This window comes from Bombina bombina, chromosome 3, assembly GCF_027579735.1.
Source record: "Bombina bombina isolate aBomBom1 chromosome 3, aBomBom1.pri, whole genome shotgun sequence".
Classification (NCBI taxonomy): domain Eukaryota; kingdom Metazoa; phylum Chordata; class Amphibia; order Anura; family Bombinatoridae; genus Bombina; species Bombina bombina.
In genome coordinates this window covers 1205270041-1205284418 of record NC_069501.1, presented here as the reverse complement: position 1 = coordinate 1205284418, position 14378 = coordinate 1205270041, and the positions used below count along the sequence as shown (strand labels likewise).

The following is a 14378-nucleotide window of genomic DNA, read 5'->3' as shown; positions in this document are numbered from 1 at the left end:
AAGAAGTTTAAACTAAACTAATTACACCTAATCTAAGCCCCCTAATAAAATAAAAAAGCCCCCCAAAATAATAAAATGCCCTACCCTATTCTAAATTACAAAGTAATCAGCTCTTTTACCAGCCCTTAAAAGGGCTTCTTTAGTGGCATTGCCCCAAAGTAATCAGCTCTTTTACCTGTAAAAAAAATACAACCCCCCAAAATTTAAACCCACCACCCACATACCCCTACTCTAACCCACCCAAACCCCCCTTAAATAAACCTAACACTAACCCCCTGAAGATCTCCCTACCTTGAGTCGTCTTCACCCAGCCGAGCCGAATTCTTCATCCAAGCGGAGCAAGAAGAGGTCCTCCATCCGGGAGAAGTCTTCATCCAAGTGGGGCAGAAGAGGTCTTCCATCCGATTGAAGTGTTCATCCAAGCGGCATCTTCTATCTTCATCCATCCGGAGCGGAGCGGCAGCATCCTGAAGACCTCCGACGCGGAACATCCATCCTGGCCAACGACTGAACGACGAATGACGGTTCCTTTAAATGACGTCATCACAGATGGCGTCCCTCGAATTCCGATTGGCTGATAGGATTCTATCAGCCAATTGGAATTAAGGAAGGAAAATTCTGATTGGCTGATCCAATCAGCCAATCGGATTGACCTCGCATTTTATTGGCTGATCGGAACAGCCAATAGAATGCGAGGTCAATCAGATTGGCTGATTGGATCAGCCAATCGGATTGAACTTCAATCTGATTGACTGATTGAATCAGTCAATCAGAATTTTCCTACCTTAATTCCAATTGGCTGATAGAATCCTATCAGCCAATCGGAATTCGAGGGACGCCATCTTGGATGACGTCATTTAAAGGAACTGTCATTCGTCGTTCAGTCGTCGGCCAGGATGGATGTTCCGCGTCGGAGGTCTACAGGATGCTGCCGCTCCAGATGGATGAAGATAGAAGATGCCGGTTGGATGAACACTTCAATCGGATGGAAGACCTCTTCTGCCCCGCTTGGATGAAGACTTCTACCAGATGGAGGACCTCTTCTTGCCCCGCTTGGATGAAGACTTCTACCGGATGGAGGACCTCTTCTTGCCCCTCTTGGATGAAGACTTCTACCGGATGGAGGACCTCTTCTTGCCCCTCTTGGATGAAGACTTCTACCGGATGGAGGACCTCTTCTTGCTTTGCTTGGATGAAGAATTCGGCTCGGCTGGGTGAAGACGACTCAAGGTAGGGAGATCTTCAGGGGGTTAGTGTTAGGTTTATTTAAGGGGGGTTTGGGTGGGTTAGAGTAGGGGTATGTGGGTGGTGGGTTTTTATGTTGGGGGGGTTGTATTTTTTTTACAGGTAAAAGAGCTGATTACTTTGGGGCAATGCCCCGAAAAAAGCCCTTTTAAGGGCTGGTAAAAGAGCTGATTACTTTGTAATTTAGGATAGGGTAGGGCATTTTATTATTTTGGGGGGCTTTTTTATTTTATTAGGGGGCTTAGATTAGGTGTAATTAGTTTAAACTTCTTGTAATTTTTTTTATTTTCTGTAATTTAGTGTTTCTTTTTTTTTTGTATTATAGATTAGTTTATTTAATTGTATTTTAGTTTAGCTAATTGTAGGTAATTTATTTAATTAATTTATTGATAGTGTAGTGTTAGGTGTATTTGTAACTTAGGTTAGGATTTATTTTACAAGTAATTTTGTAATTATTTTAACTAGGTAGCTATTAAATAGTTATTAACTATAATAATAGCTATTGTACCTAGTTAAAATAAATACAAAGTTGCCTATAAAATAAATATAAATCCTAAAATAGCTACAATGTAACTATTAGTTATATTGTAGCTAGCTTAGGGTTTATTTTATAGGTATTTAGTTTTAAATAGGAATAATTTATTTAATTATAGTAAATTTATTTAGATTAATTTAAATTATATTTAAGTTAGGGGGGTGTTAGGGTTAGACTTAGGTTTAGGGGTTAATACATTTATTATAGTAGCGGCGACATTGGGGGCGGGAGATTAGGGGTTAATAATTGTAGGTAGGTGGCGGCGATGTTAGGGAGGGCAGATTAGGGGTTAATAAAATTTATTATAGTGTTTGCGAGGCGGAGTGCGGCGGTTTAGGGGTTAATACATTTATTATAGTGGCGGCGAAGTCCGGTCGGCAGATTAGGGGTTAATAAGTGTAGGTAGGTGGCGGCGACGTTGGGGGGGGACAGATTAGGGGTTAATAAATATAATATATGTGTCGGCGATGTTAGGGGCAGCAGATTAGGGGTTCATAGCGATAATGTAGGTTGCGGCGGTGTCCGGAGCGGCAGATTAAGGGTTAATAATAAAATGCAGGTGTCAGCGATAGCGGGGGTGGCAGATTAGGGGTTAATAAGTGTAAGGTTAGGGGTGTTTAGCCTCGGGGTTCATGTTAGGGTGTTAGGTGTAGACTTAGAGAGTGTCTCCCCATAGGAAACAATGGGGCTGTGTTAGGAGCTGAACGCTGCTTTTTTGCAGGTGTTAGGTTTTTTTTCAGCCAGCTCAGCCCCATTTTTTCCTATGAGGAAATCGTGCACAAGCACGTTTTTCCAGCTTACCGCTACCGTAAGCAGCGCTGGTATTGAGGGTTGAAGTGGAGCTAAATTATGCTCAACGCTTCCTTTTCTGAGGCTAACGCAGCCATTTAGACAACTCTAAATACCAGCGTTGTCTTAAGGGTGCGCTGGAAAAAAAGGCTTGTTAGCACCGCAGGTCTTTACCGACAAATCTCTAAATCTAGGCGATAGTTTTTGTGAGCTAACGGTTAGAATTGTCCTCCAACCAGTGTTCTAGCCATACAGCACTTATTTTGGAGAAGATTTCAAACCGTTAGCTCACAAAAAATATGAGTTTTGAAGTGTGCAGCCAGAGGTATTGGAAGTAAGTCACAGTACATCATTATTAGAAGTGATAAATTAAAGTCCCTTTAAAATGCTGCTTATATTCCGGACACAATTTTAAAATAAGGAAGGTTTACCATCACTTTAAGAGTGTGAATGGCGCTGATCTTGGAGTTTAAAATAAAATAAGCAGACATTTTTAACACAATTTTGCAAAGCTGCTGAATCACAAATGCCCCTTTAATGTATAGTCAGGGGGGGAGTGGAAAAAAAAAGTTTTTTTTTCTTTTTAAGACCATACTGAAAATGATAAACATACTAATAATGCACAAACAATACTTTTCACTACCCCTGTTATGTCACTTTTATTTTATTATTTTTATGGGTTATAGTTGCCATTTGAAATGCATCTTTCCACCATATAAATATTTATTTATGCGTTTGTTATTATTTTTTAGGAGCACAGTTCAATAGAACTCCTTTATAAAATAAATATTTTGAAGACATGCATAATTACAGTGTTCTAGCTAAATGAAATGTTTTTATATACAATAGATATTCAAAATCTAATAATAGTTTGTAATGATTTGCCACATATTACATAAGAACACACTGTGGCCAAATATAAGACAGAGCAAAGAGAGCCCACAGAAGGAATTTAACAGCCTAAAAGTTCCCCATGGGACTTATTATTATCAAATACACAAGTATTGTAAACAGCTGTGTCTTACAATCTTTAAAGGGACAGTCTACACCAGAATTTGTATTGTTTTAAAAGATAGATAATCCCTTTATTACCCATTTCCCAGTTTTGCATAACCAACACAGTTATAATAATATGTGATTATCTTGTATCTAAACCTTTGCAAACTGCCCCTTTTTTCAGTTCTTTTGACAGACTTGCAGTCTAGCCAATCAGTGCCTGCTCCCAGATAACTTCTTGTGCACGAGCACAGTGTTATCTATATGAAATACGTGAACTAACTTCCTCTAGTGGTGAAAAACTGTTAAAATGCAATCTGAAAGAGGTGGGCTTCAAGGTCTAAGAAATTAGCAGATAAACCTCCTAGGTTAAGCTTTCAACTAAGAATACCAAGAGTACAAAGCAAAATTGGTGATAAAAGTAAATTGGAAAATTGTTTAAAATTACATGCTCTATCTGAATCATGAAAGTTTATTTTGGCTTAGACTGTCCCTTTAATAAATAAATGATTTTAGGGAAAAGACAATAAATGACCAAGCACCCTTATGACTATTACAACATTTTTTTGTTAAATCTCCTGCAATGAAAGATTTATTTGGTCTGAGGAAGTGAAGTTTTGTTCTCCGAAACATCACCAAATAAAGCGCTATATCTGAACAAATCCAGCGAGTCTGGATCCTTTGCTGCTCTCTCTCTCTCTCTATATATATATATATATATACTCCAGAGATGACGACCCTACGGCTGGCACGCAGAGGCATCTCTGTTGTCATGTGGGATGTGGGTCCAGGGCTGTCATCAGGAGGTGACAGGCACAAGTAGCTTTTCCATGTCTGAGGTAAATAAGGTGATAACAGTTCACACGCAGAGCGTCCCTTCAGACACGTGCAGTCCTATCACTATAACTCTTACCCTGGGGGTTAGTTAACCCTTTTTGTTTTGTTTTATTCACAAAAATAATAAAGCAAGTCTTTTCAATTTACTTTTTGGTGCGCCTGACAACATTTTTTCATTGGATAACGTGCACTCCTAACCTAGTGTCGTGGGTGTGACCGACAGGCTGGAGGAGGCGGGCGTGACTCACGATCTTGTGCACCAGCAGTGGTTGCAAGTTTTGTGCTTGTGAGTTTATTAAGACCCCCCATAGGAATCATGACGGAGAAGTGGCAGCCTAAGGAGGGGGAGACGGGGACAGACAGTGACCACAGCATTGTGAGGGCATGGGCAGCACATGGGGCCGTGTGAGCTCACATGCGACAGGCGGCAGCAAACTCAGGGCTGCCCATAGGTTGTAGCCAGTGACAGGTCACATAGCACGGTGGCTTAGGGGTTAACATGTGTCCCTTTTATAAATGCTGCACAGGCTCACATTAACCCCTTTACTGCCAGCTACTTCAGGATCCTGTGTATAGAGCTGCAGCTGAGGGGGTAAAGCTTTAAACAAAGTTATGGACTCTGCTCTATATGGACTGTGAAATGAATAATAGTGATAATAATAATGATAATTAATAATAACAGTAAAGCTACATTATTTTGCTACAGCCGTGTATAGTTTCCCTCACACCCAGAACTGATCAGTTTGCCAAGTGTCTAGGTCAGTGATGGTGAACCTATATATTTTTTTATATTAAATAATAATTACATTATTTTAAAGTGTATTGGCACAAAAAAGTTATCTGTATTAAACACTATCATCATCAGCAAATATATATAGTGGAACAATTTGTATGACAGATTACAAATGTGTAATACTCTCTCTCTCTATCTCTCTCTCTCATATATATATTAGAACTAAAAATAGCAATTTTTTTATTTTATGGCTCATATTATGTCCTACGGTAATCTGTATACGCATACATACTGTGGTCTATTTATCCACTTTAGTGGGGCCCCACATGTGCTATGACAATTGCATGCTAGCTTTGTTTCTATAAGGAATAAATATCACGGCTTTTTGAGTTAACCGAGATGTGTCAGATGTTTTTTGTGTCTGGATACTAATGTTTCAGCCTTTAATCTGCATATCAGATCAATTAGGAGTATTTTGTGCTGAGTGCTGTATTCCCCTTCTTTACACATAGTATTCTCATACAGCTCTGCTATGTATAAATATTTTTTCTATAAAAATATACTGAATCTATATATATATATATATATATATATATATATATATATATATATATATATATATATATATATATATATATATATAGGAAGATCTAAATAAACAAAAAGTCAGGTATCGATAACTAGTATGCCCTTGCCTCTAGTAAGTCTATAAAAATGCCAATGTACCAGAAACAAGTGAATTACAAAAGTGCCAGTTTAAAGTCAACATTTAAATTCAGGACAGTTACCTATTTCAGTAAGAGATGAAAACTAATTTGCAAAATCCGCTTTTCATATGAGAGAGAAAACAATGAACACGATTAGACAAGTGGCATGTGGGATGGTCCATCATGATGTAATACAAATACATTACTTATACCGAAAAGCAGTCGCATAAAAAGTAGATACGAATTGTGGTTATGCAATGTGCATGAATGTGGATGCCCTTATAATATGAATAATCAGGTTTGAGAAGTTTAAAATGGCAATAATGCACATAAGATGAATGGCACAAAATGAAGTGTTAGTTGCCCACCTTGCTTCTTGACTGGCATTCTTAATATTGTCCTTTAGGCTGTTACTGGCAGATTATAGGACAAACAAGCTAAATCAGATGCACTGCAGATCTGCTTAGATGTAGTTGTTTCTACCAATACAAATATTTCTAAGAATGATAAAAAGTCCAGATTTATCCTTCTCTTCATAAAAATGGAATGTATAACTGTACAGAAGTATGTCAGACAAACAGATCCAGCAACAAAAACGATTTAGGTGTTGTTTCACTTTTTTCTACATGAAACACTTTTGGGAAGTATAAAATGTGTTGCTAATAGTATAAAGAGCTCCAAAAAGTTTCAGAAAGTCAATGATTGCATGACAAAGTCACAGATCCACACACAGGATTGGTTTAGAAAATATATTATCCAGGTAACAAACAAAAACAAAGGTATCCAGACATTTCACATCCCATAGTATTTTATTCCCAGACTTTATGATGATGAGCTGTCAGGCACAGGCAGTGCAGTGAAGCTCTTAGCAGCTCATCCTCCTTGTGTGCCCGAGCCAGCTGCTGCTGCTGCACCCACCAGAATGACAGAGGTCTAATGCTGCCCCCAGGCACACAGAGGGTGAGGGGATTATGTGGGGAAGCCAATCCCTGACGCAGCAGACCATGCCAGGGCAGTGGGGAGGGAGACACACGTGATGGTCCAGTCACACCATGGCTGTAAACGAGTCAGACATGCAGCAGGGGGGTCATGACTGGAGCACCGTGAACTACAGTACATACACACTAGCTGACAGCTGCTCGGCCTTGTCACGTGATAACGCTGCGGTCACATGACAGGCTAAGATGGCGGCGCCCATGGCAGCAAGGGGAATGTGAAGTTGGCTGAACTGATGAGTGACAAGCAGACAGGATACGGGATTTTTTTAATATCACTGAGTTTTCGGGAGGCATAAAGGTAAAGAGAGTCCTTGTTTCTAGTTGGGAGGTTCGGTATTTAGAGTGATAGGTGGACTATGTAGGTCAAGGTCATGTGAAGGCTCCACGCATCTCATAGTTGAAAACCTTAAGTTTGGTTTATATATAAACATAATTATTCAACAATGTATACACCACTGAGTAGAGAATATGTTAATAATTGGAGTAATGGGAATGCAAGAATATTTAGAGTTTAAAACTTCATTGGTTCTTATCAGAAACCAGTCTGATTTACATTATGTTACAATGTTGCTTTGTCGCAAATTACATCAATATAAAGTGCAAAATAACGAGTTATTATCGGCAGGATTGTTACAGAGAGACCGATGTGTGTGTGGCAAACTTTAAAGCGAAAACATGACTGAGAACCCTACAATACTGTATGACCAAGGTACATGTAGTTTTTTTTCAAGTGGAAAGCTCTGCTCAGTGTGTTCATACAAATATGTCTGCAATATAATTTACACTTTTGCTACAAGAATGTGGCAGTCCATATGGATGACAGGTGAATGGTGACATTATGGTGGTTAGAAATGAGCCCCTTGGATGCTCCTAAGGGCAATGTCAGTATTGATGCACAGAAGACATTGCAGCAGCCTCATTATGTTCATGGCTGTGATACTGATGTCAGCAAAAAAAAACTGGTAGTGAATCTTTACAACGCACTGTTTATCTATTGCTTTTACAGTGTGACCCCACTGACTCATTGTAAAAGAAACTTACAGGTGTTTTAAGGAATATGGCTAGAAACGAAATCATGAAAATTATATTAAAGTGTTTGTTACTGATGGCAAACCTGTATTTGGCATAAACCAAAGAGTGTTAATAGAAAAAGTTAGCAAATAATGATGCTTTTTCTAAAGGTTTTAACTTCATTCTTGCTCAAAACGTGACATCTTCAGCCAGGTGATCTGACAGTTCTATTGTATCGCTGAGAAGTTTAGAAATACAGGGTATAGATAAAGTTAGAGTCAATACTCTGGGGAAATTACCCATTCTTCCTGTGCTGTGCGTGAACTGCATATGTAGGGAATTTTATTTTTCTACATTTATTTTTTTACTTAGTAAAACATTTGCAGTGTTGCAATAACTGTGCTGGGGATAGTATTTTACTATTACTGCAGGCTTTGGGCAGTCAATAGTTTTACTTTGGTTAAAATTAATTTTGATATCAACAGAGAGTGCCTTTTCTTCAAGGTATTTTATTTATATATATATATGTGTATATATATATATATATATATATATATATATATATATATATATATATATATAATTTTTTTTTTTTATTTATTTTTTTATTTTTTTATTTAAAAGATATGAAATTATATTTTTTTGCATATGGTCACACTCCCATCTGTGAATGTTACAAATGCATTAGTGCTATGCATATTTCCTGTTTGTGGTGTTACTTTACATTGCAAACTGAAAACTGTAGATCCCTTGAACATATGGGTAAATCAGTACAAGGTGGCTACATTGATACGTTACTTAACTAAACTTGGGTGCCAGCTTCTTCTAGAAAATGGGCCCTGATGCCAAGGAAAATGTTCTGGCAAGGCTAAAGATGTGCAGGGGGAAATGAGAACTTTTGGCACTGGCAGTGCACTGTTCCCTCCTGCTCTTACAGCACATGCAGGTGCTTCCTACCCTAAAGCAGTGATGACCAGCATCCTAACAGCGTCAAGGGCTGCCGATATTTAATTATACAAATAATTATATTCTTCCTAAAAATGTCTAGTGGCACAGGGGATTACGTTAAGGTAGCACGGTAGTCTCTATCTGCTGTTCTCCTCCCCAAAGCAGCTCATTTGAGTTTTGGCCACACCCAAGCACACATTTTTAGTTTTGCTTTTTCCCAGGGCCACAAAAACACACATTCTAAGTTCTTCTTTTTCTCTGGTGCTGAAAAGACTAGTGCTGAGGGCCAGATGAGGTCATTGGGCCACCATTTGGCCATCCCTGCCCTTAAGTAATGATCAGGTTACTGCTGTTTGTGTTCTTGGCACTGCTTTGCAAAATATTTGTACACAGAGTAAATGTTTTAAATACATTTACAATTTGTTATTTTTTTTAAAAACAAGTTTTTCATTGTTTTGCAGACTAGATAATATCTTTAGTATTAAATATATAATATATATAGATAGGGGGCGCCCTTGTGTGGTATCAAACCAATATATAAAGTATAGCAATATATAATGTATCAAACCAAATTGTGTAGAAGAATATAGCTCTCATAAGATATTGTAATAATTTGAGTACAAATCTGAAACCAGATAATATGTTACAGTATAGTTACACCGTTAGAAGAAAGTCCCAAATGATGATATAAGTGGGTATGTGAGTACTCCTCAAGCGCAGTAAGTAGTTGTAGGTCCAGGCAGCTATCTGTGATGGATCAGGTCACGATCCAGGTTCAGCAATCTGTGAATGATATAGGAGAACAGAAGCGCCACATGGCCTAGTATTGTCCAACTATATGGCAAATTCTAATGTGATATATTACAATCACAATTGATAAAGCACCTTTGTAGTGCAAATGGAGCAGGCTGGGATCAAACATTCACCCAGCAGACTGGCCTCTGGCGAAGATCCAGTAGTCTCTAAATGAAGTTAAAGCAGAATAATGCCAATATGGCCTAGTATTGTTTGGCTCAATGATTAATAATGATACAAGTGGAATAGCACTCATGTGTAGTGGAGCACCCCTCTTGGTGCAATTGTTACAGGCTGGGATTAAAACAGTCACCCAGCAGACTGGCCTCCGGTCTATCAGAATTACACTCCAAGGAGATCCAAAGCTCAGGTGGAAAATCCCCAAATAATGGACATCAGAGGATTTTAAGTTGGTATTAAAAGAATAAGAATTGCAGCAAGTGGTGACTTAAAAAATATTACTTTAATAAAAGTATAAAAACATACAACGCATTTCTCAACCCAAAAGGTTGTTTCATCAGGCATAATTTTTCACAGGGCCACAAAAACACACATTCTAAGTTCTTCTTTTTCTCTGGTGCTGAAAAGACTAGTGCTGAGGGCCAGGTGAGGTCCTTGAGCCACCATTTGGCCATCGCTGCCCTTAGGTAATGATCAGGTCACTGCTGTTTGTGTTATTGGCACTGCTTTGCAAAATATTTGTACACAGAGTAAATGTTTTAAATATATTTACAATTTGTTAATTTTTTTTAAAAAACAAGTTTTTCATTGTTTTGTTGACTAGATAATATCTTTAGTATTGTTTATCTAAACTTTTTTTTTCTGTTACCGGTTATTTAAATGAGCTCCTACATTGGTCAAGCAATTGCTGGGTAGAATATTTATGACTCAGAGTGTAGAATCATGCCGGATCCATTACAGCCTCTCAATTTTCATATTTAAATTACAGGAAAAGCAGGTACATTTTCATATATAAATTATAGGTAAAGCATACACTCTATTCACTCTAATTCTTTCTGCAATAAACCTTCCTCTGTCTGTGACTTCTTCATCTTTCACTCCCTTAATCACCTGGCCCTAATCAAACCTAACCTAACCTGGCTCTCCACTTCAGACACAGCCTCCCGGTTGCTTTTTCATATGGTGGTGTTGGCATCCATCTCTCTAACCGCTGTATTTTTCAACAACCCCCCCCCCCCCCATTTTTTCACTAATATTCTCTTCTGCTGAAGCCCATATAATTTGCTTATTATCACCCTTATTTGTACAAACTACTTTCATTTATTGTACCTCTGGGTCACCCACACTTTTCCTTGACCACTTTGCCTCATGGCTACCCTACTTCTTCTACTGTGACGCACCTGCCCTCATTCCTAGTGACATTTTCCTATCTATAACCCAAGAACTCCTGGAGTTTTAAAGCTCACCTCTTCCTTTGGCCTCCCACAGTATACTAATTCCCCCACTCACAAAGATGGCCATTCAATAAACATAATCTTCAGCCATCATTTTTCTGTCTGTCTCTCACTTTACTAACTCCCCATTCCCACCCTCTGACCACCATCACATGCAGCATGACTACACCTAATGCACACACACCACCTCATTTTTCAAATAGACGCTATAGAAACTTACAGGCCCTAGACACAGAACTACTCTCAAAAACCCTAAATCCCCTTCTCCCTCCCTTTCCTCCTGATGATTCTATCTCTCTGTATAATTTAATTCTAACCTCTAACAAAATAACCCTTCCTCCCATAGCTTGCACCTTATGGGAGTATTTACAACCATGGCATAGACAGCCGACACATTACTTGCAAAAACCTACCTACACTGCTGAACGGTACTAGAGGAAATCTCACTCCTGTGCCAACTTCTTGCTGCACTGCTGTTAACCTCTCCAAGCAAAACTTTTTAACAAGCATCTAATCTATGCCCTACAATCCTAAGCTTTTCTCCACTTTTAATACAATCCTGTGCCCACCCTCTCCTCCCATTATCACTTTTCACAAAGCACAACACTTTTCTATGCATCAGAAATAAAATGATCTCATCTGAATAATTATTGCTAAGTCACATTCATTGTGTTTTTAAACTAGTTTTGTTTGCTGGTTCCTGAGAGGTTAAATAACCATTTTTTCTGTTATTGATAGCTGAGGGGTTAAACCATACCTCCCAACATTTCAAAATTCAAAAGAGGGACACCCCCCCCCCCCCAGCAAAAAAATTGAAATGTGGTAGGCGGGGCTTTAAAAAATCATAAGACCAAAGTAATTTAAATAAAATTCTAAATAAAGTCATATATTTTAATACACTTATGCAGCAAATCAAACACAAGCTCAAACCACTGGTATGGCTATGTGAGCTATGTATTTAATTAACCTTTGCAGAGACATTGCTAAATATTTTTATCTTAATTGGACATTTAATAATAAATTCTTTAAAACTGCTCTCTGCATTCCCCATTAATATTATAGATTCTGGCCTTTAAAGTCAGCAAAAATGCACAGTAGCACGCTACATAGCATACACTTATACATACAGATACACACACACACACACTACATAGCATACACTTATACATGCAGATACACACACACACACTACATAGCATACACTTATACATGCAGATACACACACACTACATAGCATACACTTATACATACAGATACACACACACTACATAGCATACACTTATACATACAGATACACACACACTACATAGCATACACTTATACATACAGATACACACACACACACACTACATAGCATACACTTATACATGCAGATACACACACACACTACATAGCATACACTTATGCATGCAGATACACACACACACACTACATAGCATACACTTATACATGCAGATACACACACACAAACTACATAGCATACACTTACACATGCAGATACACACACACACACACTACATAGTATACACTTATACATGCAGATACACACACACATTACATAGCATACACTTATACATGCAGATACACACTTATACATGCAGATACACACACTACATAGCTTACATTTATACATGCAGACACACACACACTACATAGCATAAACTTATACATATTGACACACACACTACATATATGGGTATCTGTAATTCATTGTATGGGGTCCTGGGGTTGGCAAGCACATTAGCTGGCAGTCTGCGGCTGCCACTGTTCGTTACCCTGGTATTAGCACTGCTCATTGTATAAAACTGAAGGCATGCTAGTATTATCACCAGGGGTTAGACATCATCACTACCAGAGGTAGGTTAGAGAGGTCACCATTACCCGTGGTCAGAGTGTATACAGCCTTCTTACTCCTGCTTAACCCACACACCATTCCTTTTCCACAGGGAATCTAACAGGTATCTAACCCTGTGAGAGCAAAGCCAGCTGCTTCTGAGTATGGGCCCAATAGAATTTAAAAAAAAAATTTTTTTTTTTTTAATGCATGGGGTAAATCGGGACAGATGGCTAGCAACCCAGGACAGGGGGACAGACCCCGAAAATCGGGACAGTTGGGGGGTATGGGTTAAACGTTTGCACCTTTGCTGGCAGTAACAGAGAAATGTTTATTTTAAATATTTTTAAGCAGATTTGATGTCACTATTGTAAACAGGACCCACTGACAAAGCCCCCACCCCCTTACTTTATCAGTTTCTTCTAAGATGTATATAACTCCTCCTCCGTGTGTTTGTGCTGTCACATGGTTGCACTTGCTTACAGCACGGCACTCGGAGGAGAGAAAAGGGGGAGGGTAAACCGGTGAAGAGGGAGAGGTTTCTGAGCCAGACCTGCCTGTTATTGTAACAGTGCATTATCAAGTGTTTGGCTGCATTCTGAAGGCTCAGCAGAGGAACGCAGACACACGGCTACAGATGTCCCCCAGCTTACAGCTTTGTTACGATTTTGAAGCCCTCCCTTCACGCCACTGGAGTGCAGTCAGTGGCAGCAAAAAATAAAAAAATTAATATTAGCCTCCTGACTTCTTGCTAGCAACTAGCACACGTTACAACACCTGACATCCATATTTTTTTTTTTTAAATCAATTTAAAAATAACTAACTACAATCTACTGCAGTTCCAACCTCCCCTGCTGTGTGCACTTGCAAAAGGCAAGTGCGCTGTCTGAGCAAAAGTGAGGGAACGTTGGCCCTGTTTACAGAAGCAGCGTGAGGGCAGATATAGATGACAGGAGAGGAGTGAAGCTAGGAGGCATTGATTTGGTTGTGGCTGTGAAGCTCCCATGTCTAGGGGATGAAGCTGTTCTGAATCAAAGGGGGAAAAGGCTAGAGATGGTGTGTGGCTCAGAGGAAGGTACTCACAAGAACGCATCAGACCACACCTCCCACTATTTCCCCACACAGCATTCTGGGAGTTATAGATCCCAACTGCACGGCTTAGAAGTATCCAGCACTAGGCTAATTTTTAAAGTGCGGCTGGCAATTTTAAGCAGCGGTCAATGGATGTAAGTAAAGGGCAACTATGGGGTGTGTTGAGGGCTCTAAACCCCAGCGACAGGAGCTAATTTTAAGGCGCCAGTTGTGCCCTGGCGCCTGGGTTTGTCGAGCCCTGGCCTAAAGCTTAGCATCTGTAAAGCTGAATTCCTTCTATTTCCTCCTTCTACCAATCTCTCCGTTTATCAAATCTTACTTACTGTGGATAACTCTATCATCACCACTACCCTGCAGGCCACATTTGACTCCACACATTGTCCTTAGCTAACTTCTGCTGCTTCCACTTTAAAATATCTCTAAAAAAAATCATCACTTCTAAG

General features: G+C 39.1%; 2 protein-coding genes across 3 annotated transcripts in view; one reads left to right on the top strand and one right to left on the bottom strand.

Moving 5' to 3' along the window:
• LOC128654639 (disks large homolog 1-like) overlaps nucleotides 1–6979 on the bottom strand; it is a 597403-nt gene extending 590424 nt beyond the window's left edge. The window contains exon 1 of the mRNA XM_053708662.1: nucleotides 6211–6979. Coding sequence (XP_053564637.1) covers nucleotides 6211–6229 — 19 coding nt within the window. The 5' untranslated portion in view covers nucleotides 6230–6979. The remainder of the gene's footprint in view (nucleotides 1–6210) is intronic.
• The window catches only part of LOC128654638 (transmembrane protein 126A), a 32474-nt gene continuing 25039 nt past the window's right edge, over nucleotides 6944–14378 (top strand). The window contains exon 1 of one of the 2 annotated variants that reach the window (XM_053708661.1): nucleotides 6944–7138. The gene's annotated coding sequence lies outside the window, so the exon portion shown is untranslated. The remainder of the gene's footprint in view (nucleotides 7139–14378) is intronic. The other variant, XM_053708660.1, reaches the window with a different exon arrangement.